The following is a 26,621-nucleotide window of genomic DNA, read 5'->3' as shown; positions in this document are numbered from 1 at the left end:
TAAAGTAAAAACTACTTCTGTAACTGTAGACCAACTACCATCAGAGTACCTAAAAATTGATGCAGAAGTCATAACCTTCCCTGTGTCCATACTAATTAAAATAATCATAGGATTGTATAAAGCTGCTAGGCTATTGGCCCTGAGGCCCTTAAAGCCTAGCCAAGAATTTATCCCTTGTTCCAAGTCAGCATCCAGTGCCCCTCTCCAGCAGGGATGCAGGTGGAATCCCAGGGGTGTATTTTCTGTTCCCCATCCAGTTATCCAGGTTGCACTTAAAAAGGGTTTAATGAGGTACTCTGCTTGATGTGGAGAGGGAGTCTATTCCATAGAAAGGGTGAGTCTCTGGGACACAAATCTGTCCTGCTAACAAGTCCTATTGATGTCAGAAACCAGGTTGAGGTTACACGTGTGGGTTACTCGAGTGGAGCTTGACTTGTGGTTATGCAGCAGTCCCATCAAGGTGGGGTCTAAGATCGCTTTGTATGCCAGACAGAGGTCACCTCTGAGGAGTCTGTATAAGTCTTATTGCGTGCTTAGGACATTGTTATTAATGTGATAATTTGTGGGGATTTCACTCTCCCCAAAGGGGATAATGATGCATTTTTTGGCATTAAGTTTGAGGCCATTTTTCTGGCACCAGTTATTTGTTTGGGTGAGACCCTCTTGGAGGATGTCCACATCACTAGGGGAATTGATGACAGCACCCATCTTGCAGTCATCTGCAAACTTGGTCAGCCATATTAGCCCACTGGTTTTGACCTGAACCTCAAAAAACATTCAGGAGTACAGCCCCCTCCCCCATGCTGCACTGCAGTGTCAGCAATCCACCTGTCTGGTGTGGGACAAGAACTCACAGACTTCTGCATCAAAGGTGATTGTGCTACCTGTTGTGCCAATGACACAACAGGTAGCTCCATAGGAGAAAGATTGTCCCATCATTGTGGAAAAAATCCTACATCATACCACTGCACAAAGGCAGTACATCTCCAGAGTTTAATAACTACAGAATACCCCCTCTCGAAAATATTAGAGAACTGTATCCATATGCAGTTGATGCAATACCTAACCTCAAATAATCTGCTCTCAGAAACACAACATGGCTTTAAGCCCCAGCACAGCACCACTACTGGTCTACTACATTTCACCAATATAGTAAACCAACATAGAAATGATGGCCTGCTTGTGTCCACAGTGTTCTTAGACTTGTCAAAGGCATATGATACTATCTCACACCAGCAACTGCTTGTTCAACTCTCCTCAATAGAACTTTCGCAATACTCCTTGTTGTAGTTCTTTAGTAACCTATCTGGAAGGCAACAAGCCATTAAATGGCAACAAACCTACTCATCCTTTCAACTATTTACTACAGGTGTCCCTCAGGGTTCTATCCTGGGTCCTGCACTATTTAATATATTTACTAATGACCTCCACACCTCCACTCATCATGCTAGTTTAACTCAGTATGCAGATGACTCAACATTAATATGTGTGGCTTCAACAATTAATAAGCTCCAAGCATTACCCAAACATCTTTCTCCTCTGTTGAAACCTGGCTTAAAAAATCAAACCTCCTACTCAGCCCCAATAAAACTAAGTTAATGCTTTTCACCTCAGAAAATTGCCAAAAATCAAAAACAATCTTTTACCATAAAGTCAGCAAATAATACTGTCACTGAAATTGTAACTCACAGTAAACTTCTAGGTGTTATAATAGTTGACGATCTCAAATATGACCACCATATACTGCACACAATTAAATTTACACACCAGAAACTAGATCCCCTTAATAGGATCAATGAATTCCTTACAGATGTGCTTCTTTTGCTTTTCCCAGTTAGGGGTCGCCACAGCGGATCACCTGTCTGCTCATGATTGGCAGTGGAGTTTTACGATGTCGAGTTGCCAGCCCGACGCCCAACCTTCCACAGAAGGCACACACATGCACGCCTAGGGCCAATTTAGAGTGTCCAATCCACCTACAGCATGTCTTTGGGATGTGGGTGGAAACCGGAACACCTGGAGGAAACCCACGCGACCACAGGGAGGACATGCAGACTCTGCACAGAAGGCACTCCAGCCGAGGATTGAACCGGAGAACCTCTTGCTGTGAGGTGGCAATGCTGACTGCTTCACCACTGCGGCCACCCTAATGAATTCCTTACAGATACGGCAAGAAAAACTCTATCCACCACCTTCTTACTGCCAACTCTCTTATACGCTGCTCCTATCCTAACAAACATAAACAATACTCAAAGAAATAAACTTGCCTCTTGCTGCTACAATAAAATAGCTAAATTTGCCACCAGCCTCCTTCATAGGACACACCATTGTTTTGGCTTAAAGCAATTAAACTGGCTTAAACTGCACAACTGTCTTAACATATTCTCAACTGACTACAGCACGCAAACTCATTCATCATCCAGAAAAATGCCCTGCACTACAAAATTTATTATTACTCTACTGTCCAGCATGGGACCTTCGTTCTAGTAACAAATTCTTATTACTTACAAATAAGTCTAATGCTGCAGGAGACTCACTCTACTCTCAATGAGTTGATAAACTCTGGAATAGTATCCCCACGCAAATAAAACCCTCTGACAAACTCAGTAGTTTTAAACCACTACTTAAACAACATCTTAACTAGTCGTTGTCCTGTACATACTTATCACAGAGTTATAATTTTTTCACTGTACAATACTATCTAAATACTCTCCTAAAACATAACATTCTCAACCTCTTACTGAAATGACAAAACAATTTTTAAACATAACCGCTGCCTGTACAATCCACTAAGTATCATGTGTGGTTTCTCTTTAGTAACTCCAACCTCTGTAAAATCTTAAAATGTATATCTATAAATGTAAACTGTTTGTGTATAAATGTAAATAGAAATCTAACTACTCTGTATATGATTGGAACTTAGTATAATGTAATGTAAGCAAATGAAGCATTTATCCCCGGGCCTCTGCTGAAAATGGGAATTATCCAGTCAGACTTTTCCGGTAAACAAAGACAAATAAATAAATTAATAAATTACCAAATTACCGTACCCATTAATTCAGAAACAGAAAACCCACAATGCATTTTCAAATGACAGACATTAAAACATTTAAGTAGAGAATATGAGGAACAAAAAAAAAGTCTTCCAAAGTAATTAACTGCAGCATGTAGTATGGACATATAGCATTATTGTATCCTAGTACCTATATGTCAATCAGCATCCAATGTATGCATGATGTCACTGGCAAATCTGCACATCAGTCAATTATGCATCATTTGCATATGATATCATGGCCATTTGACATGTAAGTCACACAGGCCACATCTACTTCTGTGCAGTCTGACCATGTGGCGTACTAGGATACAGTAATACAATAATGCCCAAGAAGGTCATGTTTTCAAGGGCTCTGAATGTTAGGGTAAAGCTAAGTACCTTTTTTCTTCCTGTGCCTTCCAGTGCCTTTTTTGACAGTTGTTTCTTTCATCTTTCACCTTCCGTTTTATTTTCAACTAAAATTAAAAAAAAATGTATGTAGGTGTATGTGTGTGTATATATATGTCTATATATATATATATATATATATATATGATATATATATATATATATATATATATATAGCCATTAACTTAAACTGTAGACATTAACTCAAACTTATGTTTGTTAATAGTATATTGTGTTTTTCTGCTAAACTGTTTTGTTAGAAAGTTTGCTGGTGTTGGTACTTCTTGACCTTTGAATTTTTCAGACTATTCTCCGTGATTGACACCTTGCCATCTACATGGCAAATAAGGTTCAAGGTTTCAAAAAATGTATGGCTTGCGACCATAAGATCCCACCACAGAACCTGGATTCTGTTTGTGAATACTGCCTGGGGGCATCTCATCTCGACACAGAATACAAAGCTTGCTCCTCTTTCGGTTCCAGGGCCATTCAGGGAAATAGCGATAAAGTTGTTTTGGAAGAGTTTGATCCCTCAGCATTCTGGACAGTCCACTCAGGCTTCAACTTCTTCTGCAACTCCTTCTCTATATACCCAGCTAAGACATGCGAAAAATTAAAACAAAAGAATAAAGACAAGTCCAAGAAACAGAAAAGGACAAAGATAAATCTTATGAAAAGTGATCAGATAAGTCTAGGAAACAGTCCTCCTGTCCCATCAGAACCCCTAGGTCCAGGATCAAAGATTTCTTGACCTGTGAATCTGACTCCCACCTCAGATCCAGTCAAAGATGCCTTCTCCTCTTTTTTCGCCAGTATCCGTGAGTCCTTTATTCCATTCACCTTTTCTTTAAGAGAGGCACTCATTGAGATCACCATCAGTGGCTTCATCCTCCAGGTCCATTCTATCATTGAGGAGTCTTCCCGAAGCAATTGTTAACAGGATGAAAATTCAACTAGGGGTTTACTGGCTTCATCCAAACAGGTCATTCTGAGAATAACTCCAACAACCCCTCCACTAATTTCTCCTATTCTGGTCCATCCTTTGGATCCAAACCCCACAGATCTGTGCCTCCTGTGAGCATCAACATTAGAGCCAACAGTCTTTTCAACTTTGACTCAAATAATGTCCCTTACTCTCTTGACTCCAATGCAATTGGATTGGGATGAGTCTTGAAGCCAAATCATTGGTGCTGGGGCTCAAGGTGCAGATTTGATACTGAAGGTTTTGGAACCATCTCTTTTGCTCAATGCCTATTCTATATAGCACAACTATACTGTTGACTTAGGATCCAGAGGAGACTGGGTCTAAGGATGCTCTTCCTTTATCTTAATAGGACAGTATGGGAGTCCCTTCAGCCCAGATCTCCACTTCAACATTCGAGGCATTCAAAAGGGTTCTTTTAAGCTAAGAGAATGGGTGCTTTCCACACTCTCTGCTCACTCCCAGCTCCTTTTGGACATTGCATCTGACTCAGCACATCCATGTCGACAGGTGCAGTCAGCTTCCTTTAGTGTTAGGGCTGCTTACCATGTGACCTCCCTGTCTGATTCTGACCCATCTTTGGTAGTTCCATCAAGGCAGGGTCCTAGGAAACAGACTAAGCAGACATGTAAAAAGAGATATTTAGATTCCTGTCTGGAATCAGTCACTGAAAACACAAACTTGGATGATGGGGCTGGGTCCCCAGGATCCACTATAGAAGATGTCACTTTGGTGACATTTTGGAATTGATGAAACAGTGAGGGGGTTGGTCCACCAATACACCCTCCTGTGAGGAGTCCATGTTCCCTAAGGCTTTTGGAGCTGGCTGTTCTATCTCCTATGTGATACCACCTGCTGATGCAGTTATAGACCTGTGGCTCAGTGGACATGGAAAGATCCTGACATGGTGGAGCCAGCCTCTAAAAGCCAGACAAGATTTTGCTTGCATCTAAGGACAGAATACATTGATGCAAAAGTTCCCCAGTAGATGCCATGGTGGTGGCAGCAGCCACTAAAACGAAACTCTCTGAAGAAAGCACACCTGTCCATCCTCCTAACAGGATATCAAGAGCACTGAACAGATTTGGGAAATGGACATATGCTTCAGTGATTTTCACACTTAGAAGGCTGAACTACTTAACCCACATGACGGATTTTCAAGAGGGACTTGTTTAAGAACTCAAGTCCCTGTCAGGTAACCTACTGATGGACATTCAGAAACCAGTCCCAATTGTCTATGTTGCAATCAATGTTTAATGCAGCTATGCATCTGCCTTCCAACACAGCTGATGGTATCACTAGAACAGCAGGTACTGGCATAGTCATCTTCAGGTATGCCTGGTTGCAATTGTGTGACTTTGTGAAAGGCTTCGAGATGTCCTTTCTTGATGGCTGTTTTGATGATTCCATGCTTTTTGGGATAAAGGTTAAGGAAACTATCACCAGGAGTGAGTAGGATGATAAGATCCTTTCTGTCATTGGCATCAGCTTTCCACTCCTCAGAGAACCTTTTCCAGAAATCAGAGAGGTAGCAAGAAGATGTTGTTTAGGAAGTCTCAGGTTCAGCCAGGATGCTCCTGCAGACAGGTCCACCAGAGGCAGAGGGGACTAACTTCAATAAATATCACCCTAGGGGGCAGACGCAGACAGCAGAATAAGGGATTTCATGTTCCCTTTTCCTAGAAATCTTTCCAGCGCTCCTGAAGGATTGCCTAACTACCGTAATCTGGAGGCAGTCATGGGTGCTTATCCCTGCACCTTTAAGCCTGGCATGACATCACATTAGACACTTGGGTGCTGCGAATAGTCACCAGAGGCTATATAATTCCATTTGTTTCCCTCCCTTAAAGAAAAGTGGGATTCCCACAGTACCATCACATCAGATGGAATCCACCACAGAAAAAATCTTAAAGCTGTTGGAAAAAAGACTCATCCAACAGGTCCCTCCAGACCAGTTAGAATCCGGAGTCTTTTCCACGTTCTTTTCAGTTTCAAAAAAGACAGGGGATCTAAGCTCAATTTTGGACCTCAGTCATCTCAGTCAGTTTTTAAAACAGACATAGTTCCAGATGGTCTGGTTCAGTCCATTTTACCTCTTTTGAGGAAGGACAATTGGAAGTGCTCTCTAGATCTACAGGATGCCTACTACTATATCAAGATATCAAGGCAATCAAGGTGATTCCTGTATTTCTATCTGGGAGCCAATCACTTCCAATTCTAGACACTGACCTTTGGGCTCACCACAGCCACCTGGGTGTCCACTGACCTGTCCCAAAATCTATTCACCCTCGGCATCTCAACTGGTTTTGTCTGAAAACATGGAGAACAGCTGTGGTTATCCAGCTCTACAAGGGTGGCCCCACTATCTATCCTGGCAACTATAGACCAATAAGCCTTACTGGCCTCATATTAAAAGTTATGGAATGCATCATTAAGTAACTTATAAATAAATATTACTCTACTCCATTTAGGATTATGAAAGGAAGACTGCTGAACCTAGTAGGCATTGAAAAAGTTACTGAGGCAGTAGATGAGGGTAAGTCAGTACATACTGTTTACCTTGACCTGGCCAAGGCCTTCAATACCATTCTGCACCAAATAATTATCTACAAATTAATCAAGTTAAATGTAAACCTGTATGTAACCCCCTGGCCAGCAAAATTGCTCAGATTAGCACTAAGGCACACTCTCTTTTGCAAATCTCATTACTAGTAGATACTACAGAGCTCAGTACTAAGGTTGTTCCTGTTTAGTATTTACTTCTCTGATATCAGATCTGATTTTTGGCAGCATTGGGCTGTCCAAGCTTGTAAATCATTGCAAATTTGGAGCACTCACCAATTACCTGCAGGATTTGGAGATCCCTCAAGTAAGGATAATGCAAAGAAACTATTGGTGCCAAGACCATGGTCTAAAGCTAAACACTAAAAAGTGTGGATACAGCTCCATGGCTTAGAGAGGAAGCCTGAAAATGACATAGGTGAGATGAGTTTGAGTAGCATCTTGGACACCCATAAGAGCTGGCCAAGGAGGAGGGGAGTGAGCTACTGCTGGCTCAATCATCCGGGGGAGGGAGGCAGCTTGGCTTTCTACATAGGGTGATATCTAGCAGGAACTAGGTGTTACCCAGTGGAGACCAAGCCAGCTGAGTTTGTGCAGTCATGATGCATAGCACCAGTAAGCTAATGGGAATCCAGCATGGAAAGGCACACTTCCTCCTCAGAGACTGCGGTATTAGGCTTGGCAGAGTTGCTAAGGGGAAAATGTGCTACTAGTAGAGCATAAGTTGCTAGCCCTCCAGGAGCAGCAAGCTGACTTGCTCCCCAACCACTTTATTCTCATAAAGGAATGGAGAACGTATTGGAACTCATGAGTGGGAACAAATTGGCTGTAGGGCTTTCACCCAGATGGTAGAATGAGTGGGTTATTTGGGTGTCAGTAGTAAAGCCATCAAGTGAGGTCCTGGGGGGTAGAAACACTAAAAAGTGTGGTTTCATGTCCTTTGGAAAGCAGAAGCACTCATGCACCTACCACATAAATGACACCCCTAAAAGGAGACAGGTATTGGGAAATCGGGTACACATCTTTGAATACCACAGATCAACTCTCATTAGAAAATCCTACTTAGCCCAGTTGACTTACGAAATGTATATCTTCTAGGTATAAGAATTACATCATTACTCTCTAAACCTCCCTTGTCAGGCTCATAAAACAATACTCTGCTCCTTTTGGTATGTATCCTTCTAGACACATGATCCAACTTGAAAAAAAATCTTACTAAGAAAATCAAGCCAAACAATGTAGAAGAAAAATCAGAAAAAACACACCAAACAGCCAGTACTTCGCAGCAAAAAGTCTCCTTTATCTCCACAAGACCTGGTACCTCGGCATTTCGCCTTCAATGGATCACAATTCAATACAAAACAATAATAGTTTTTATATACACATCAATTGCATCAATTATTCTATTAATTATACAATTAAATTCAAAAAATGGAGGGAAAATTTTAAATGCATATTTTTTAATGCATATTTTTTAAGATAATATCACAATATTTTACTGCAAAATTATTTGAATATAAAAATTATATACATATATATAATATATTGATAATTTATGATATAACTTTAATTTTAATATAATTTCTTAGACATTGTGAAATATGATGTGAATATTAAAATTATGTTAAATATTATATTATAATTTCGTAAGCTAAACAGAATGCCTTAAAGGTCCTTCTCCCTCTTTTCCACCTCTTACAGACTTTTCTGAGGTGACTTATACATAGCTGATAGGCTTCAAATGACCCAATCATTTTTTGACCTCCTACAAGTTTGCCTTTCACTTGGCCAGGGATGTGTAAAACTCTCCTGACCTTTAACTGCAGTTCTGATGTTTTGCTCAGCATATTACCTTGGCAGACAGTTATTGGTTTTGAATAGCCTGCCTGACAGAAATCAGCAAGTTGTCAGAAAATACAGCTTAGACCTTGTCAGCATCTGGTGTTAGCTCAGCTGGCAAGCTAAACAGTTAAAAAAGATAAGCTGCTTCACTGTGCATTGTGACCAATACATTTTATAAACCAGTGTCCAAAATTGCACAGGCTCATCATCTCAGCGCCTGTCTTATATACATTAACAATCATTTCAAACCTATAGTAACCCAAAGTGAAAAAAAAATGTGTGTGAGCGTGCATTGTTTGCAGCAGATATGACAAATTAACACATCATCTAAATCACTAAGATTCTAGCATGAGCCCTACACACTGATAAGTAGGAAGGGTTTTCAATTGTCATTCCCCATCTAGCTGACTGGTTCATTATACATTCTCTGTTGTAACTGCTACCTTAGACCTAGGTGCATTGTAAAGACACGTCACATAAGCTGAAAGCATCTTCTCTTTCCTAAGATACTCCAGCTCAATTAAAACTAAACAAATTATTCAGAGACGTATGTAAGAAAAAACATTGTACCTTGTCTAAGAAGTAATGCTATGCTACCAATACAATACATGGAAACTGAAGTATAACAGATAATAATAATATTAATAATAATAATAATAAAAAACTCCACAATATTAATGGTAGTCTGAAAATACTTGCCTCATGCTGTGTGAGCTGCTTCCCTTCTCTTCGCTTTGAGTCAAATCTGCCATAGATGATGCTGGATTTCCGTATTTCTTCCTCCTTAAGACTGTCTTGGTCATCCATCTCAAATATATGGCCCACAGACTTAGCCAGTTTCTTGTTGAGTTTCAGCAGATCCTTCACTTCTGAGGGGTCACTCTTCTGCAGGGTGTTCATCAGGCGGTCCACACTTTCTGAGATCATTTGTATCACCTCCGAGTCCAACTTGCTGGAGTTCTCTGTAGATGTCAGAGGAGAAGCTTGCTCATCCTCCATGGTGCTGCCATCAGGTTCTGGTGTGCTCCTTCCCTGCCATAATCTAGCATCCTGTGGCACTTGTAATGGTGAGAGCTTCTCCCCAATGTCAGATGGACTTTTGGGACTGAAACTTCTTACCGATGTTAAAGTCAACCCTTTCACTTGGCCATCTGGGGAGTTGGCATGTCCATTAGTTAGAGCCTTCCTTCCAACTGCCTCTGAAATTTTAAAGAGTGGGATGCTGTTGACAGGCATGGACCCTACCGACTGGTTAAAAAGGGTTGGATTAGTCGCCCACTCTCGAAGTGCCTTCTGAAGCCTTCGTACATGAAGAGGTTTCGTTGCCATCCCAACCAAGGCCATGATTTCCAGGAATTCCTCCTCACCAGCTTCACAGAGTTGCTGGACATCATCACCTCCTTGTTGAATGAAAGTATCATAGTAAGCCAGAAGGTTAGCTCTCTGAAGGACCCTGTACAGCTGTAGTTCTCCCAAGGTTCTTGGTAAGGACATGACAGTAGAGCCCAGGACTGGTCTGTAGAACGAAGAAAATAATACTTGCAATGTTAAATGGTAAAGAGTGGGGTATCCCAGTGAGACTAATAATATAAGTAAAATTCATTGGTGTCATATCCAAATACCTAAAAATACTTACAATCTAACCTCTGCCTAGTGTAATGTTTAATGAAAATGAGAAGGAAATAGGCAATAGAGCAGTTACAAGAGCAGTTTCTTGGGCTGATTAGTCTTCTCGCCAAAGTGACATCAAGAATACATCAGAGTATTCCAGAGAATATTGCAATGGTGGGAAAACATTTGGACCTCCTGGCATTATTGTAGCACCTCATAACCACTGACAGCTTTGTAATTAAACCTATAATATCAAACACAGAAATGTGCACAATATGTTTTTCTATAATCAACTCTAACTCAGCACTGTTACTTCAACAAATGTGCTCTCTTTCTTTTCTCTCTATGTGTAATGTGTGTGTGTGTGTGTATTACGGATTCACTTCAGAAGATCGAATTTCCAAAACCTCAAACTACAAATAACCGAAACCAAAAGCTCGAGTTTCGGAAACTCGAACTTCTGAAGGGAAACCATTAAAACAAAAAAAAAACACAAGCTTCGCTTTTGCAGGCTTCCCCTGCACCATGTGGGGCTATGCCCCACACCCTACTTAAATATACCAACTCCAAGATCGCGCTACAGTGGGGAGATGGGAAATCTCCCGTCTTGCGCTGTATGCGGAAGCGCAAAACGGGAGATTTCTTTACTTCCTGCCAACACCACAAAACAAATACAACATTACGTACACACAAGGCATGCAACAATACTTGCCTCTGTGTGCACGTAATGTATTAAGGTAAGTAAAGTGTTATTTCTAAACACTACACACATTCGATTTATTAAAATCGCGATCATATGGTCTCGACCATATGAAATTCAAGATTTCAATAATTTGATTATGTGAACTTTAATAAATTGAATGTGTGTAGTGTTTAGAAATAACACTTTACTTACCTTAATACATTACGTGCACACAGAGGCAAGTATTGTTGCATGCCTTGTGTGTACGTAATGTATTTGTTTTGTGGTGTTGGCAGGAAGTAAAGAAATCTCCGCTTTAACGCTCACAGACAGCAAGACGGAGATTTCCCATCTCCCACTGTGCGATCTTGGAGTTGGTATATTTAGGTGGGGGCACAGCCCACATGGGGTGCAGGGGCCCCTGCAAAAGCGAAGCTTGTGTTTTTTTTTTGTTTTAATGGTTTCCCTTCAGAAGTTCGAGTTTCCAAAATTCGAGCTATTGGTTTCGGTTATTTGTAGTTCGAGGTTTTAGAAATTCGATCTTCTGAAGTGAATACATATATACATACATATATATATATATATATATATATATATATATATGTATACACACACACACACACACACACACACACACACACACACACACACACACACACACACACACTTCTTTCTGAAAACCAAGTGGATGAACTGATCCCTGTAGACCATTTTCAGCTATGACGAAGGCCACAAGGGTAACTAGAATATATGCAGGGTAGGCCTGCAAGCCATTTGGAGGTAACTGAACCATGAGTCCAGAAAAGTCATACAGATGCTAGGAGAACATGCAAACTCACCAGAGAGATTAATTGTAATAATTTATGACTAAACTGCAAATCCCTCAGCTGTGAAGCAGCAATACTTACTCCCTGTACACCTCTGTTTGGGTACAGAATGCAGAAATGTGACTTCTGTTTGCACTTTTCACATCAGCTGGAGGCAAAATCAGATTCTGTTTAGGCTGGAAATATTCCCAGATATATTGGCATGGGTGCAGTGAAAGCTAGGTCAGCAGTGCTCTTCCTGGATCTGGATGAAAACCCAATGACGTAGTTGCTCAACATTTCAGAAAAATAACATTTAGGTTGAATTAGCAGTTAAGGCAAGATAAGGGAGAAGTGGAGATCAGAGGTACACTGTATTCTTTTTTTATCCTGATGCATACTGATTTGATGTTGATTTTTGCTCTAGGCCATTTAGCACTGACATAACCTGAAAGATGGTCATGCATTAACTTGTTAAGAAATGAATTTCATAGGCTCAAGAAAAAAGAACAAAGTGACCAAAAGGGAAACGTTATGGGGCATACCACTATCCCCCTGGAATTTTGCAGAATGTCTAGATTTTTATTTCATATTTTGATCTGTTCCTTATAAAATGAATGTTTGTCTGAAAAACCATTAAGGGTTGAAGTCACTAAATAATGACAGACACTTAAGTTTCAGACTTCATGTTCATGTCCTTCAGAAAAGGCATATTAATGCAAAACCTGTTATTCTAGCAACTTTCTAAGATTATAAGAGCAGTAGTTAAAATCTGTCCTTGATTTTGAGTCTTTGTCCCCCCCATTATTTTGGCTTTGTTCAGAATTCTTGCACTAAGAGGTTGAGAGGTATGCTGAGAAGTCTGTACTGTCTATACTGAAATAATATAAATCGTGCCTGAAATTAAGGCTCCTGTGATGTAGGACGCAGATGTTTTAGGCATTTCCAGTCATGCTAAATTTATGTGTGGTGTGTGTTTGTGTGTGTGTCTGTTTATCTGAAAAAATGAGTAACTTTCACACAGTTTTTACAGTATGCTTGAACTTGGCATATATTGCTGAAATAGACCATCAATTTATTAGCCTCGGGGAAGCAAAATATTGCTGGTAGCAAAATATCCTGAAGACAAAAGCAAGGCAGTTGTGCAGTGTCAGCTCTAAAGGAAGAAATGTACCTGTTTTCCTTCCAGCTACTGTGTTTTTATGTTTGCATGAATGCTGCCACTGGGATAAAATAGTATGAGGCGAATGCACCCTCTCCAGGTTTTGCCTAAGCAGAATACAATGGAAAGCCGTATTTTCAAATTCTACACTTGCCCTTCCTCTTTAGTTACTTTTTGAATAAATGACAACTTATTAATCAACTTATAAAATTAGTGAAGCCTTGACAAAAGCTTCATTTTATATAACAAATATTTTGCCAACATCAAGAGATAGAGGAGTACAAATAAAAAAATATATATGTCTCACCAAAAATCATTGGAGTTATTTCTTATTAGTTTTACCATTTCCATTTAAGAGATACATACCTTTCATTGTATTACATGGCTTCAAACAGGTTCAGTGGATACTTTGTTAAACTCATAAGGAAACCGGCCTGCTTCAGACCCTTATTAGCCACAACCCCACAGTTCCACAAGGGCAAGGGTGAAATGCAAGTACATATAAGGACAGTTTACTGAGTCAACTTGCATTGTGTTCTGTGAGGTTTAAGGAAACTGAGCAGAAAACATGGAGAAGGCACATGTGAGGAGAGAATGCAGACTTTACACAGACAGTAACTACAGGTCAGAACTGAAGCCCAGGCATGGATGTGTGAGGCAGAAAGCTAACACTGGGCTAACGTCAGTAATCTATCCTAATCCCTCAATAACATGCATGCCTCTACAGTGATAGTGCACCATGATGATCTTGTGTACATGTGAAAAACTAAAGGTAGGGAAGGAGCAGGATGGATGCCACAATTTATTTTACTGTAAATAATAGGTACAGGTGAAGCTTTGTAGGTTGTCAGCTAAATGTGGGCTTGCTGTGCATAATGTGGGTTTTAGGCCAGCTGTTTTGTAGCACTGATTTACATCTAGGGCAACAAAGCCTAATGTAGAAAGGCAAGAAAGTCTAATGTTTTATCTAATCAAAGGGCTAGTCGGTGCTTTTTACTAATAAAACTGACCAGGTGCTTCATAATCACATTCAACACTAGATGACTATTCAGGGTTTGGTAAACAATGGACTACATAATGATGTTAAGTATCAAAGGTCCACCTGTAGATGCAGATTTTATATTGCAGATTGATGAAAGAAAAATGGTGTGTTACTTGCCACAAATTACTAGCGTTACGGCGTGGACTTTAGTATGCAGCTAACATTGCTTTGCTCTGGGTACTTCCCCAATATAGAGACAGCTGCAGTGCTATCTTTCTTTCATACTTTAAAAATGATTTCAAATAGCTCCCTATTTCTCAGTTGCTGAAAGACCAAGATTTTGCAGTGCTGCTCCCTATTTCTCAGTTGCTGAAAGACCAAGATTTTGCAGTGCTGTAGGAGATTCTCAGTCCTAACATGCCCTTCCCCCACCTGCACTGGTTGCCAAGTCCTCATTTGTAGAAATTTAGCAGATGAAATCTTTCAAATAACTTGGGCCTTTTTCTTAAGGAGACAATGTCATTTCTTGAGCAGATCTCCCCTACTGTGAAAAATACCTTACTAAAAGTTGGGACTACAGTGTCATCTCAAAGGTGCCCTCACATTCATTTTTAAAACTACAGTTGTTAGTACAGATGTCACCTTTAGCTCATATTCAGCAGTAATAAACTCATGTCTGAGCTCTGAATTGTAAGATCTTTCTTGGGAGCACCTTGGGAAAAAATAGACCAAGACATACTTAAACTGTCCTCCAACCTACTTCACTCTACCCCTTTCCCCACCTACCACATCCACCTCCACATTCATTTTATAATGTAAATAGGCATGTTGGTGGGAGACAGATTTTAGCCACTCTTGTTCTTGTAATACATTAATCTTTGCTTTTGTAACAAAAATGTCATTCTGAGGTGGTGTTTGTACATTATTTTTTCGCACTATTGAGCATTCATTCTGATATGCATGTAGTCACGAAAAAAATGGATAGGTGTCAGCCCTAGGTACTAGTCACTCTGCCATTCTTTGACCCATACCCAGTTTTCCCATGCCTGTACCCTTCTTCTGCTAGATGCTCCTCCTTTTTTGTCCATTCTCGTCACTTGGTGCAAACCCCCCACTAATACCTTAAATACTTCCACTGCCTGACTTCTTTTAATCTCTTCTACCTACAAAACGACTGTAGCTTCTTATTTTCCATATGAACCTTGTCAAATTCCTTGCCCAGACAAATCAGAGAAATTAATGAATGCCCATACCTTCAAATGTTCTTTACAAGTTTATTTCTCATTAACAAAACAGGTGTGGAAATTGTCATCCAGTATAATGCCTACCTGAAAGACCCAAAATCTTGCGCTAAATATTCTATGCTATTTGTGGGCATTCTCAGGCAGTGTGTGATGATCTATGTTCATTTATTATCATCAGCATAACTGCCTGTTCATGTTTGTTTGTGTCTTTTGGCTTTTCCCGGTTAGGGGTCACCACAGCGGAACTTCGGTCCGCTAATGATTGGCAGTAGATTTTTACTACTGGCTTGCCGGGCCTAATACACAACCTTCAACGAAGGAACGCCCATTCACGCATGTCGCTACACAGAAGACGCTCTAACTGAGAATTGAACGGGCAACGTCTAACTGTGAGGCAACAACGCTACCGCAGCACCACCACCGCAGTACAGCATTGAAAAGTGTTCTGTTTTTATTTACATATTTGTATTTGCATATTTATTTGTTCTGTATGGGTACTTGATGTGCCCCCCTGCCTAGTCTCCTCTGAAAAGGGGCATTGAGCTCAGTGGGACTACCTAGTTAAGATATTAAAAAAGTAAATAAATCTTTGTTGTATTGGGCCTATGTTTTATTATTAATATATTAATACTTGGAGGCCCACTGAAAGCATGCCGTGTTAAGTTCAAAATGCAGTGGTGGCTGTTGTTTGCTTATTGCATATTATTTATATATATATATATATATATATATATATATATATATATATATATATATATATATGGATGTCAAAATTGACCTTTTAAGTTTCACTTCAGTCTTGTGACTTTCTTGACATCCACATCTTGAAAACATAATAAACTGGTTATAATTGCACACCTGTTCATAATTCTGCTATATTTTAGCCAAATTGCATTTTTTTTAATTCTGGGGAAAACATTTCAGAAATATTGTTTGTGTTTAGTGCTACCTTTAGTTATTACTATATAGTGCAATTTTCATTTATATATTGATTTTCTCCTGTGGTGACTGAATGCAGAAGGTGACATGGGGAAGATGCTCTGTGATTAATTAATATACAACGTATGAGTCATATAAAATATTTTAGATTCCAAATTTCCTTAGCAATTGCTTGTGCCAATCTAAATAACATTATTGTTTCATATATATATATATATATATATATATATATATATATATATATATATATGTGTGTGTGTGCCATTCCATAATTTAATGTACATATATTCTGAAAATACACAAAGGTAATGTGGTTTCAAGTATTAATTGATTAAATTAATCAATGGGACTCAAATAGTTACTTGGGATGTTACATCCCAAAGTTTCATTACTGACTCTATTGGGTGGGACATTTACACAGATTGTCTGCCTGTCTGTTTCACAAGAAATCCATGGATATATCCTTTTCTACAGATTACTAGTACAAAGTAATGTAAGTGAAAAACAAGAAAATATGCATTATAGACTGCAAGCACATTATACAGAAAGACAAAAGTCACTGATACAAATATATCTCTAAGCTCATAACAGTTTTCCAAATTTGCCAGCTGAAGCCCCTGAAACATAATTCAGTACGGTTAAGAGAGCAAAATCTGAGCTAGGAATTTGGAATTCTATAAACATGAGATTTTTTGAGTCTTTAGATTAAAAATAAAGAAATAATGTAAGATCTCTTTTAAAATCCATTCTAGTTGTGCCATTAGTAAAAGTTACTAGAGCTATTTAAGAATAAGTAAATATTTCAACATGTACTTTACAAGCATACTGGACTTATTGCTATAATAAATAAGTGGAAAATGGGTGGCAGTGAAGAGTTACCAGATAGCTGGGCAGCCACAGCAGAGGTGGTAAGGGAGACTGCTACAAAGATGCTTGGTGTGACATCTGGACAGAGAAACGAGGATAAGAAGACCTGGTGGTAGAAGTACAGGAGAGTATACAGAGGAAGAGGTTGGTGAGTAAGAAGTGGGATTGTCAGAGAGATGAAGAAAGTAGACAGGAGTACAAGGAGATGAGGTGTATGGTGAAGAGAGAGGGGGTGAAGGATAAGGGATATGGCAAATATGTGCAAAGTAAGTACAGAGAAGGTCAAAAGGAGTTGCACTGTGTTTTTGTGGACTTAGAGAAAGCATATGACAGGGTGTCTAGAGAGGAGTCGTGGTATTATATTAGGAAGTCGGGAGTGTTAGAGAAGTATGTAAAAGTGGTACAGAATATGGCAGAGAAGTATGCAAAAGTGGTACAGGATATGTATGAGGGCAGTGTGACAGTGGTGAGGTATGCGGTAGGAGTGCAGGATGCATTCAAGGTGGAGGTGGGATTATGTCAAGGATCAGTTCTGAGCCATTTCTTATTTGCAATGGTGATGGACAGGTTTGACAGATGAGATCAGACAGGCATCCCCGTGGAGTGTGATGTTTGTGGATGATATTGTGTTCTGTAGTGAGAGTAGGGAACAGGTTGAGGAGACTCTGGTGAGGTGGAGATTTGCTCTGGAGAGGAGAGGAAAGAAGGTCAGCAGGATTAATACAGAATATATGTGTGTGAATGAGAGGGAGGACAGAGGTATGGTGAGGATGCAAGTAGTAGAGGTGGCGAAGGTGGATGAGTTTAAACACTTGGGATCAACAGTTCAGAGTAATGGTGAGTGTTGAAGAGTGGTGAAGAAGAGAGTGCAGGCAGGGTGGAGTGGGTGGAGAAGAGTGTCAGAAGTGATTTGTGACAGATGGGTATCAGTAAGCATGAAAGGGAAGGTCTGCAAGAAGGTAGTGAAACCAGCTATGTTACGTGGGTTGGAGACGGTGGCACTGATATAAAGCCAGGACTCAGAGCTAGAGGTGGCAGAGTTAAAGATGTTAAGATTTGCATTGAGTGTGACCAGGATGGACAAGATTAGAAATGAGTATGTTAGACGGTTAGCTCAGGTTGGACAATTTGGAGACAAAGCCAGAGAGGCAAGATTGTGTTGGTTTGGACATGTGCTGAGGAGGGATTTATTTATTTATTTGACATTTGTTGACTGGGAATGTCTGACTGAGTTTGTGCCCTTTTTCAGCAGAGGCCCGGCGAGAGAAGCTCCACAAAGTATTACATACACAATAAAAATGTTTACAAACAATACAGTATACATGAGGTAATATAAACATGCATTATAATATTTGGATTCACAATTGTAACAAGATGGATGCTGGGTATATTGGGAGAAGGATGCTAAGGATGGAGCTGCCATGTAAGAGGAAAAGAGGAAGGCTAAGATAAGGTTTATGGATGTGGTGAGAGAGGACATTCAGATGGCTGGTGTGAGACACAGCAAGATGCAGAGGACAGGAAGAAATGGAAACAGATGATCCTCTGTGGTGATCCCTAATGGGAGCAGCTGAAAGAAAAAGAAGAAAAAGAAACAGGAGCTCACAACTTACTGGGACGTACTAATTATTTATTTTAGGGGTAGTTGTACAGTTCCCCATAATACAGCAAACGTTAATCATGCAGTCATTCATTTACTTATTTATTTATTTTGTCTTTTAACCAGATTTATGGACTGATCCATTTATATGAACCCCTTTCATCCACTGTCTGACCCAATGCCAAACTATATTAGATCACACCCAGACAAGGCAAGTACGACAGCCATAACAGTTAATACACGTTTAGTGCAGAATAGTCACATGACAGGAGACTAAACATTAATTAGACTGATATGACATAGCTGATACATCAAAGTGCTAAAAAAGGACTTTACAGTAATATTATGGTGCAACTTAACAAGGGCAAGATACTCAGAGCAAGAGCATTGTGAAAACACAACATTATAAAAAGCTTTAGGGTGGTTCTGGTTACAGAACTGAGAAGCATTTACATAGTAAATAGTCCTTTGGATAATTCATCAGCACTCTCTAAAGAAAGGAAGGAAGTAGATTCCAAATTGGAAGTCCCCAGAAGTTGTAACCACTAATTTTAAATGTATTAAACATTCTCTGTTTAAGATTACCTATTTACTAGTTTGTGACTTAAGAAAGTAAGTCAGCTGTTTTGGAAATAATTTCTGAGCTAAGCGTGGTCACTGATTAAGTCTTTTGTAACTTAAATAATAACTGGATATCTGGAAACAAGCTGGAGAATTCAGACTGAATGCTGATGTTCCCTTTTCAGAGGTAGATTCATAAATCTGCAGATTCTGTCCTCAATAATCTATAGACTCTGAAGGTTACCAGATGTAGTGACTAACCCATACTTAACCTGGGCCCTCATCACACCATGTAAACAACATTTATTTATCCAGTCTAACAGAGGATTCATCCATAGTCCTAGGTATTTAAAAATAGAGATGGTTTCTGCACTTATTTGTAGTGCAGCAAGATGCCAAGTCCAAAGGAGCTCACTGAAGCCTTGCTGCTGTTCCAAAGAGCATGTCTTGTTTATTTTTTCCAATAAAACGACAAATGTTCTACTTAGAATGATTATAGAAAATTGTTTAGATCAGATACTGCACACATCATCTCTCACTAACACAGACAAGCGACTTGTCATTATATCAAGCATGGTTCCTGTCGCTGTGGAAGTAGACTGTAGTGACAGTCATCCTCCCAGCCCACATCTTACTTATAAGTCAATATGCTTTTTGCTGAATTTGACAAAAGTACTTGAAAATGCAGCAGTCACACAGACTCAGAAATACATAACTGACCATGATATTTAGGCCTGTAGCCAACACAGTTTGGATAACAGCAAAGCATTATAATGTCAAGTTTTCTGGTACTGAAACGTTTGCTAACTGGGGATCTGGCTGAGCTGAATTCTCAGCATTAACTATCACCTGTAGTTATACCTTTGCTGCAGAATCTGCAGGTTTCTTGTCTTTAGGCTATTACAGCTGTTTGGAAATATGCTCTGGTTGCTTTGTTCATACTACTTCTTGTAAAAACAAATGTACCCTTACAGGTTCTACTGAATAAAATATACTGTTTCATCCATCTTTCCTTACTGCTACACCTGGGAAAGAGTAAGCAAGCTACTTGTTAATAAGTGGGTAGACTTAACCATTTGGTTTGCTGTGTGTTTAAAAATACTGCATCTTAATTATTTGACCCCTTAACCTACTGACTCAGGTAGCAGTGTATACCTATCAAATGGTAAATGTTTCTGTAAAGGGTCAGAATCAGTTTAAATCTTGGTGATTGTATCTTCTCAGTTCCTTACCCCATTATCTGGAGCACGTCTTCCTCCACAACTTGCTAATATGAAGAGTTAAGGGAATTTAAGAAACACAGTTAACTGGAAAACCACAGCAGTTTCAGGTACAGGTATTATGAATCACCGCAATGAACCACAAAGGCATGTACTTGTGTATCTTAAATGGTCTAGCATTATCCACCTTCCTCTGACTCACACAGTAATGACTGGAGCTCAGAAATGAAACAATACTTTTTAATGGACCAGTATAACCTTTACAATATAGCTGGTCAAACTTTTGAACTATATAAACCATCCATTAGTTACTATCAAATGGCTTGTTTAAAAAACTCAGGTAGAGCACATTGTAATACCTCTACGTGTCCAATAAAAAGTCATCTTCTCTTATTTCTACTGTTATGCCAATAGAACAGCAGTGCAATTCTACTTTGTTTTTTTTTTCCGCACAAATAATGTAAGATCCCGCCTTTATCTATAACCAAAAAAATTGCACTTTGTTACTTTCTGCTTTTTCTGTTGATGAATACCAAACAGTACTGCATTGTTCATTATAACTACTGTTTTGCTTTGTTGTCACTTTGTTTAACCTTTGTTGTTTATCGATAGTTATTCTGTTATATTATTTTGCTTTCAAATACCTGTTTTAGCATTGAACTTGTTACTTTTGATACCTGGTATTCTAGTATGTGACATTTTTTCTTCATACATTCACCAGCGGTCTGGGGCCTGTGAAAACGGGTTCATTTTGGAGTAGTCCACCTTGAAATAACTATAGAAATGAATGCGAAGTAAACAGTACCTGATACCAGTCTTGGGAAAAACCACCTGGCCATTTCTTGGGTACAAGTGTAATGTTCTCTACAGCTCTAACAACAGTTGTTTTTAATAATGTAGCTGCATGTTTTTATACTTTATTTTGCCTGTATATGTGTGCTGTCTGAATATTATAACTAAATGCTGTCAATATTTCCTTGTTACAGTGTAATACAAATCTACACTTTATCTTACATTTCTGTAGTGTACTTTTATTTGCTAAGACACAAGATCTTAGGCTGCATAATTTCTGAAAATTAAGCACTGATGTGTAAGTCAAACACATTGGGCAACATGTGAAAATAGGTATTATGTAATAATTTTACTGTGGTAACCTGATTCCCATGACATAGGCTTTGCATACTTGTATGGCACTGCCTTTTAAAATCTTTTTCTGTTCTACCATTTTTTATTGACTTTGAATATCATGATCAAACAGATGGGGTGATCCCTAATACACAAGGAATCACATTTCATGTTTTCTAAGTCCAACAGATTGCAAATGTCTGAGTTCTTGTATTAGTACCCATTAGTATAGTGTATAACTGCTAGTGGGAAACAGCCATACCTGTATCACTGTAGCTCACCTCAACATGCACACATTGCTTTAGACTGGTAGTGAAGTAACTGTGTGGTTGCAGGTAATTTACAACACTGTCACTCACATATGCAAAGTGGAAATTGCATGTACTCATGTAATAGTTTTGTGGAAACAGATGGCCACCATACTGCCTTGGGGGTTCTTTTACTTCTACCTGACTACTTGAAAGGATAACACCTGGAACAGTCGAAGGTACTTTGGTTTAATATCTCATCTGAAGGATAGATCATCCCATTTATGTAGTTTATGCCTGTACCTATAACCCATAACCATCATATTCGGAGGGAGACGTCCTAAGAAAGGGACAGGGATGTTCATAAAGTAATGTTAAGGCTGTAGTCTGTTTGTGTGTGCGGTGTGTGTGTGTGTGTGTGTGTGTGTGTGTGTGTGTGTGTGTGTGTGTGTGTGTGTGTGTGTGTGTGTGTGTGTGTATCTATATAGATAGACAGATATAGATACACACACACACACACACACACACACACACACACACACACACATATATAGATTGTTTGTGTGTATATATACATGTGTGTGTGTGTGTGTGTGTGTGTGTGTGTGTATATATATTTATAAAGCATATATATATATATATATATATATATATATATATGCATGCAACACACACACACACACACACACACACACACACACACACACACACACATGAACACAAAGAGGCTATAACTTTAAAATCACTAGCTGAACATAGATATATATATATATATATATATATATATATATATATATATATATATATATGTGGATCTAGGACTATTGAACGAAAGTTCAATAGTCCGAATCCACATTCTCCGAACACACTTTAGCGAAAGCGCTTTTAACCGAAAAAGCGCTTTTGCTAAAGTCCCCAAAATAAACACCAACCCCCCCCAAAAAAAACTAATGTTTACGCAGAGGGGGCAAGCCTCCCTGCACCGCCCACACCCTCCTACTTATATATTCTCACTCCGAGATCATGCTACAGTGGGGAAAAGGGAATATTCCCTCATTCCCACTGTACTACGATCTCAGCAACAGCCATTCCCCCCTGATTTTCCCTATATCTTATAATACTTTCCCAAAAGTGCCTGCCATTCATGTATATATATATATATATATATATGTGTGTATGTATATATATATATATATATATATATATATATATATATATATCTACATGTATGCATGTATACATACACACACACACACATTATATATGCACAGATTTTTTATATATGCACGCATACATACATAAATGGGTGCACTAATTTTATCGAAACACAAATAGAAAAAAAGTGCTGTAATGCACATTTCCTGTAATGCTATTCTACTACATAGACCTACATACAGTACTAATAAGGAAGGGTTGTCAATTTGTGATTACTGGTTTTAGATTTTATAGATTTTTAAGTAGGTAAGTAAGTCATGTGGCTGTAGGTAGATTTTATATAAGTCTGCGTGTGTGTGTGTGTGTGTGTGTGTGTGTGTGTGTGTGTGTGTGTGTGTGTATCTTTGTAATTTTAGGGTTGGTTTAGATGAGATTTTTTTATCAGTTGTTTAGATTAAGTGAGTTTAGGTCAATCAAAATGCAAATGTATATATCTGTACTCATTGCAATCTACCAATATTTATAAATATCAAATTACAATTGACTGATCCTGGCATTCCGAAAAAACGTACTGAAAACCAAAACAAACTGTGCATGATTTAATAAAGCTCATAAGTTTGTTCAGCAATCATAAGATAAGTTTCAAAAGACAGTCAGAGCCCAGGTGCAAATAGTGAGGTGCAGATATTACACTTGAATAGTTAAACGGTGATCAAACAAATATAGTTCAATGAAATAAATAAATAAACAGATAAATAGAAGAATGAAACAGAAAACCAAGTAGTATATGCTGCAGCAGTTGGACTACCTGTGGCAATATCATATTACTGGTGACTGGGGTTTGGGAGGATATATGAATAATCTGAAGGAAGTCAGCAGGTGGAAAGTGTACAGGAGGTGGTGTACCTAGCTCCCCTGTATAGGGGGTAAGGACACTTGACTTTTATGACATAGTCACCAACTGGGTAATCCCAGATGGCATCTCAAATTGATATAGGTCTGACGAAGGACACACCAGATGGTAATCTGCTGTCAATAAAAATGTTGACACCTGCTACTAACTTTCTGTAGGCAGAAACACACATGCACTCATACATACACACACAAACACACACACACACAGACACACCCACACACAAATACCCTGAGAATACACAGTACCATAGTCAGGTGATGCAATTCATCCAGTATATAGTGGGTCAAACATAGATATCCTAGGCATAATTTCCTACAAGATATCTTTAGGCTGAGGTTGGCGTTTGAAGAGTTCCTTTTCCTCAGTTGATGGGAGTAAAATATATTGCAAAAACCCTTGAAGTGCATGGTGTAACTTTAGCTAGAATGAAGGGGTAATAGGGATTCAAATAAAGTTTTTCGGCTTTTCCTGGTTAGGGGTCGCCACAGCAGAACTCCGTGGGTTTTTACTGTGCTAAGTTGCCAGCCTGACGCTCAGCCTTCAAAGAAGGTGCACCCATTCACGTACGCACCTACCTGCATGTCTTCTGATGTAACTCGACCATGGAGAGGACATGCAGACTCCACACAGAAGGCGCTCCAGCTGAGAATCGAACAGGAGAACCCCTTGCTGTGAGGCGACAACGCTAACCGCAGCACCACCGCGGCCACACGGTAATAGGGATTCAAATAAAAAATGAAAACACAAGCTCTATGATAACAGCACAGTTGGAGGACTTGGTGCTGATATCCAAAGAGTTAATGCCTGAAAAACAAAGAAGAATCCTGCCCTAATACATATTTATCATGCTCTTTTTACAGGATGCAGAAAATAAGAGGCACTTACACACAGTACATTACTTGCAGAGATTATGTTGTTACTATACATTTTGCATTATTTCTAAAATTCCCCAACAATGTTTTATTGGTGAAAATGGTTTATACTAAGAGTGGTAGCATCATTCTACTGAATTTCAAAAAAAAAAAAGAAAGAAAACTAAGGATCTGCTCTTTCTTGTTGACTTCTCAATACACTGGAAAAAAAGATCACTGGCTTTGCTGCTAGTCCAGGTTTATCAGTACATCTGGATCATTGGGGGCCTTTTCACAGCATAGCATAGCATGCTGCTGTTCTACAGGGAGAAACAGGAAATGGACTATAGCAACAATATGTGGGAAAGGCTCCATACATCTCATGGGTTGTTGTGCCAAAGTACAGAGATACTGGCTGCAGCCAGCATGCCCTGCACACACTGGGTATATGACATTATCATAACAGTCTCCTCTTCTGGAGGAGGGCACAGTACAAAACAGTGGGAAGTGGTCCTACCCTTCAAGATAATACTCCCTAGAGCATCTGAATATGACACCTTTGCTACACTGGTGCTTGGAACAAAGTTGATGAGTAGAGACCGTATCATGTGCTCTTCTTGTGAAATAAGTTGAAGTTACTTACAGACACAGGGTGTGACGCAAAGTGATATGCTGACTAACTGAGGATACCCCAGAATGCCTAATTCCTGTCTTCTGGGATGAAAGAGGAGGAGTGTAAGTTATGAATTTAAGTCACAAAATAATGTAGTCACTGCTGGAAACCACATAAAAAAATGCATATGCAAAAAAGATAGCTATTTATCTGTGACACCTGCAGCAAGCAAGGTAAGAAACAAGAAAATAAATAACTAGCTTGCCTTAATGTGTGTACAGCACAAATTTCTGAAATCCATAGTAGCAGAAGCAGTTTAATCAGAAAGTTTATAGAAATCACTGTGTCCTTGGTTATTTTACTTTCTTCTGATAAAGCCTGAGTTGTTAATATATCTAGTGCCATTCACTCACAAACTAATTACAAAATCACCATTACCAAAGCAAATATCTCCTACCCAGCAGTAGCCATGTTTCATACCAACTTCTTACAATGTGTAACATTTATGACTGTAGAAGGCTACCTTGCATCATCGCCAGCAGCACTTCAAAACAAATGCAGCATGACAGAAATTCACAGACATTTTCACTACATTGTACTTTAGGAACCCTTTTCATAAGCAACAACAGTGCAGCTTCAATTCTTTTCAAAAGTATAGCTAGTTCTTACCTTGCAGTGCTTTTCCAGGATGAACCTTCACTTTTGTTCACTCTAGCTCTTTCTTTTGTTCCACTTTCCCCTTCAGTGTAAGATATTAAACTCAGCATGCAAGCTTTGTCCAAAAAAAAAAAAAAAAAATATATATATATATATATATATATATATATATATATATATATATATGTGTGTGTGTATGTATATACACTGCAGTAAAACGTATTTGTTTTTAAAGAATGATCAGTAATTTTCTGACTTTTCAGTCATATTCTTAAATACATTCTCATAGAGACACACACATACACACATATACACACACACACACACACACACACACACACACATACATATATTTGTTTTAATTTAGTTCTATTAGTGTTCACTGCCAGTGTTGAGTAGTCAAAGAAGTTCCAAATACTCCTTCCTCCCTCCCTCTCTGTCTCTCTTTCTCTCTCTCTGACTACGTTTTGTTTCTGCAGAGAGAAAGAGAGAGAGATCTTGGTTTTCTTCTGCTCCTGCCTCCCACTCAAGCTCTCAGAGAAATGGCACTCGGC

At 39.1% G+C, this 26,621-nt stretch overlaps 1 protein-coding gene across 2 annotated transcripts in view; it reads right to left on the bottom strand.

Moving 5' to 3' along the window:
- NAB2 (NGFI-A binding protein 2) overlaps positions 1 to 26,225 on the bottom strand; it is a 120,354-nt gene extending 94,129 nt beyond the window's left edge. For both annotated transcript variants that reach the window (XM_044083656.1, XM_044083657.1), the window contains exons 1-2: positions 26,080 to 26,225; positions 9,528 to 10,344 (exon numbers count right to left, since the gene is read on the bottom strand). In XM_044083656.1, coding sequence (XP_043939591.1) covers positions 9,528 to 10,344; positions 26,080 to 26,177 — 915 coding nt within the window. In that variant the 5' untranslated portion in view covers positions 26,178 to 26,225. The remainder of the gene's footprint in view (positions 1 to 9,527; positions 10,345 to 26,079) is intronic.
- Positions 26,226 to 26,621: the final 396 nt, after the last annotated feature.

This window comes from Protopterus annectens, chromosome 9.part0, assembly GCF_019279795.1.
Source record: "Protopterus annectens isolate FY-2018-M chromosome 9.part0, PAN1.0, whole genome shotgun sequence".
NCBI classification, from domain to species: Eukaryota; Metazoa; Chordata; order Ceratodontiformes; family Protopteridae; genus Protopterus; species Protopterus annectens.
This window is presented reverse-complemented; position numbering and strand designations above follow the sequence as displayed.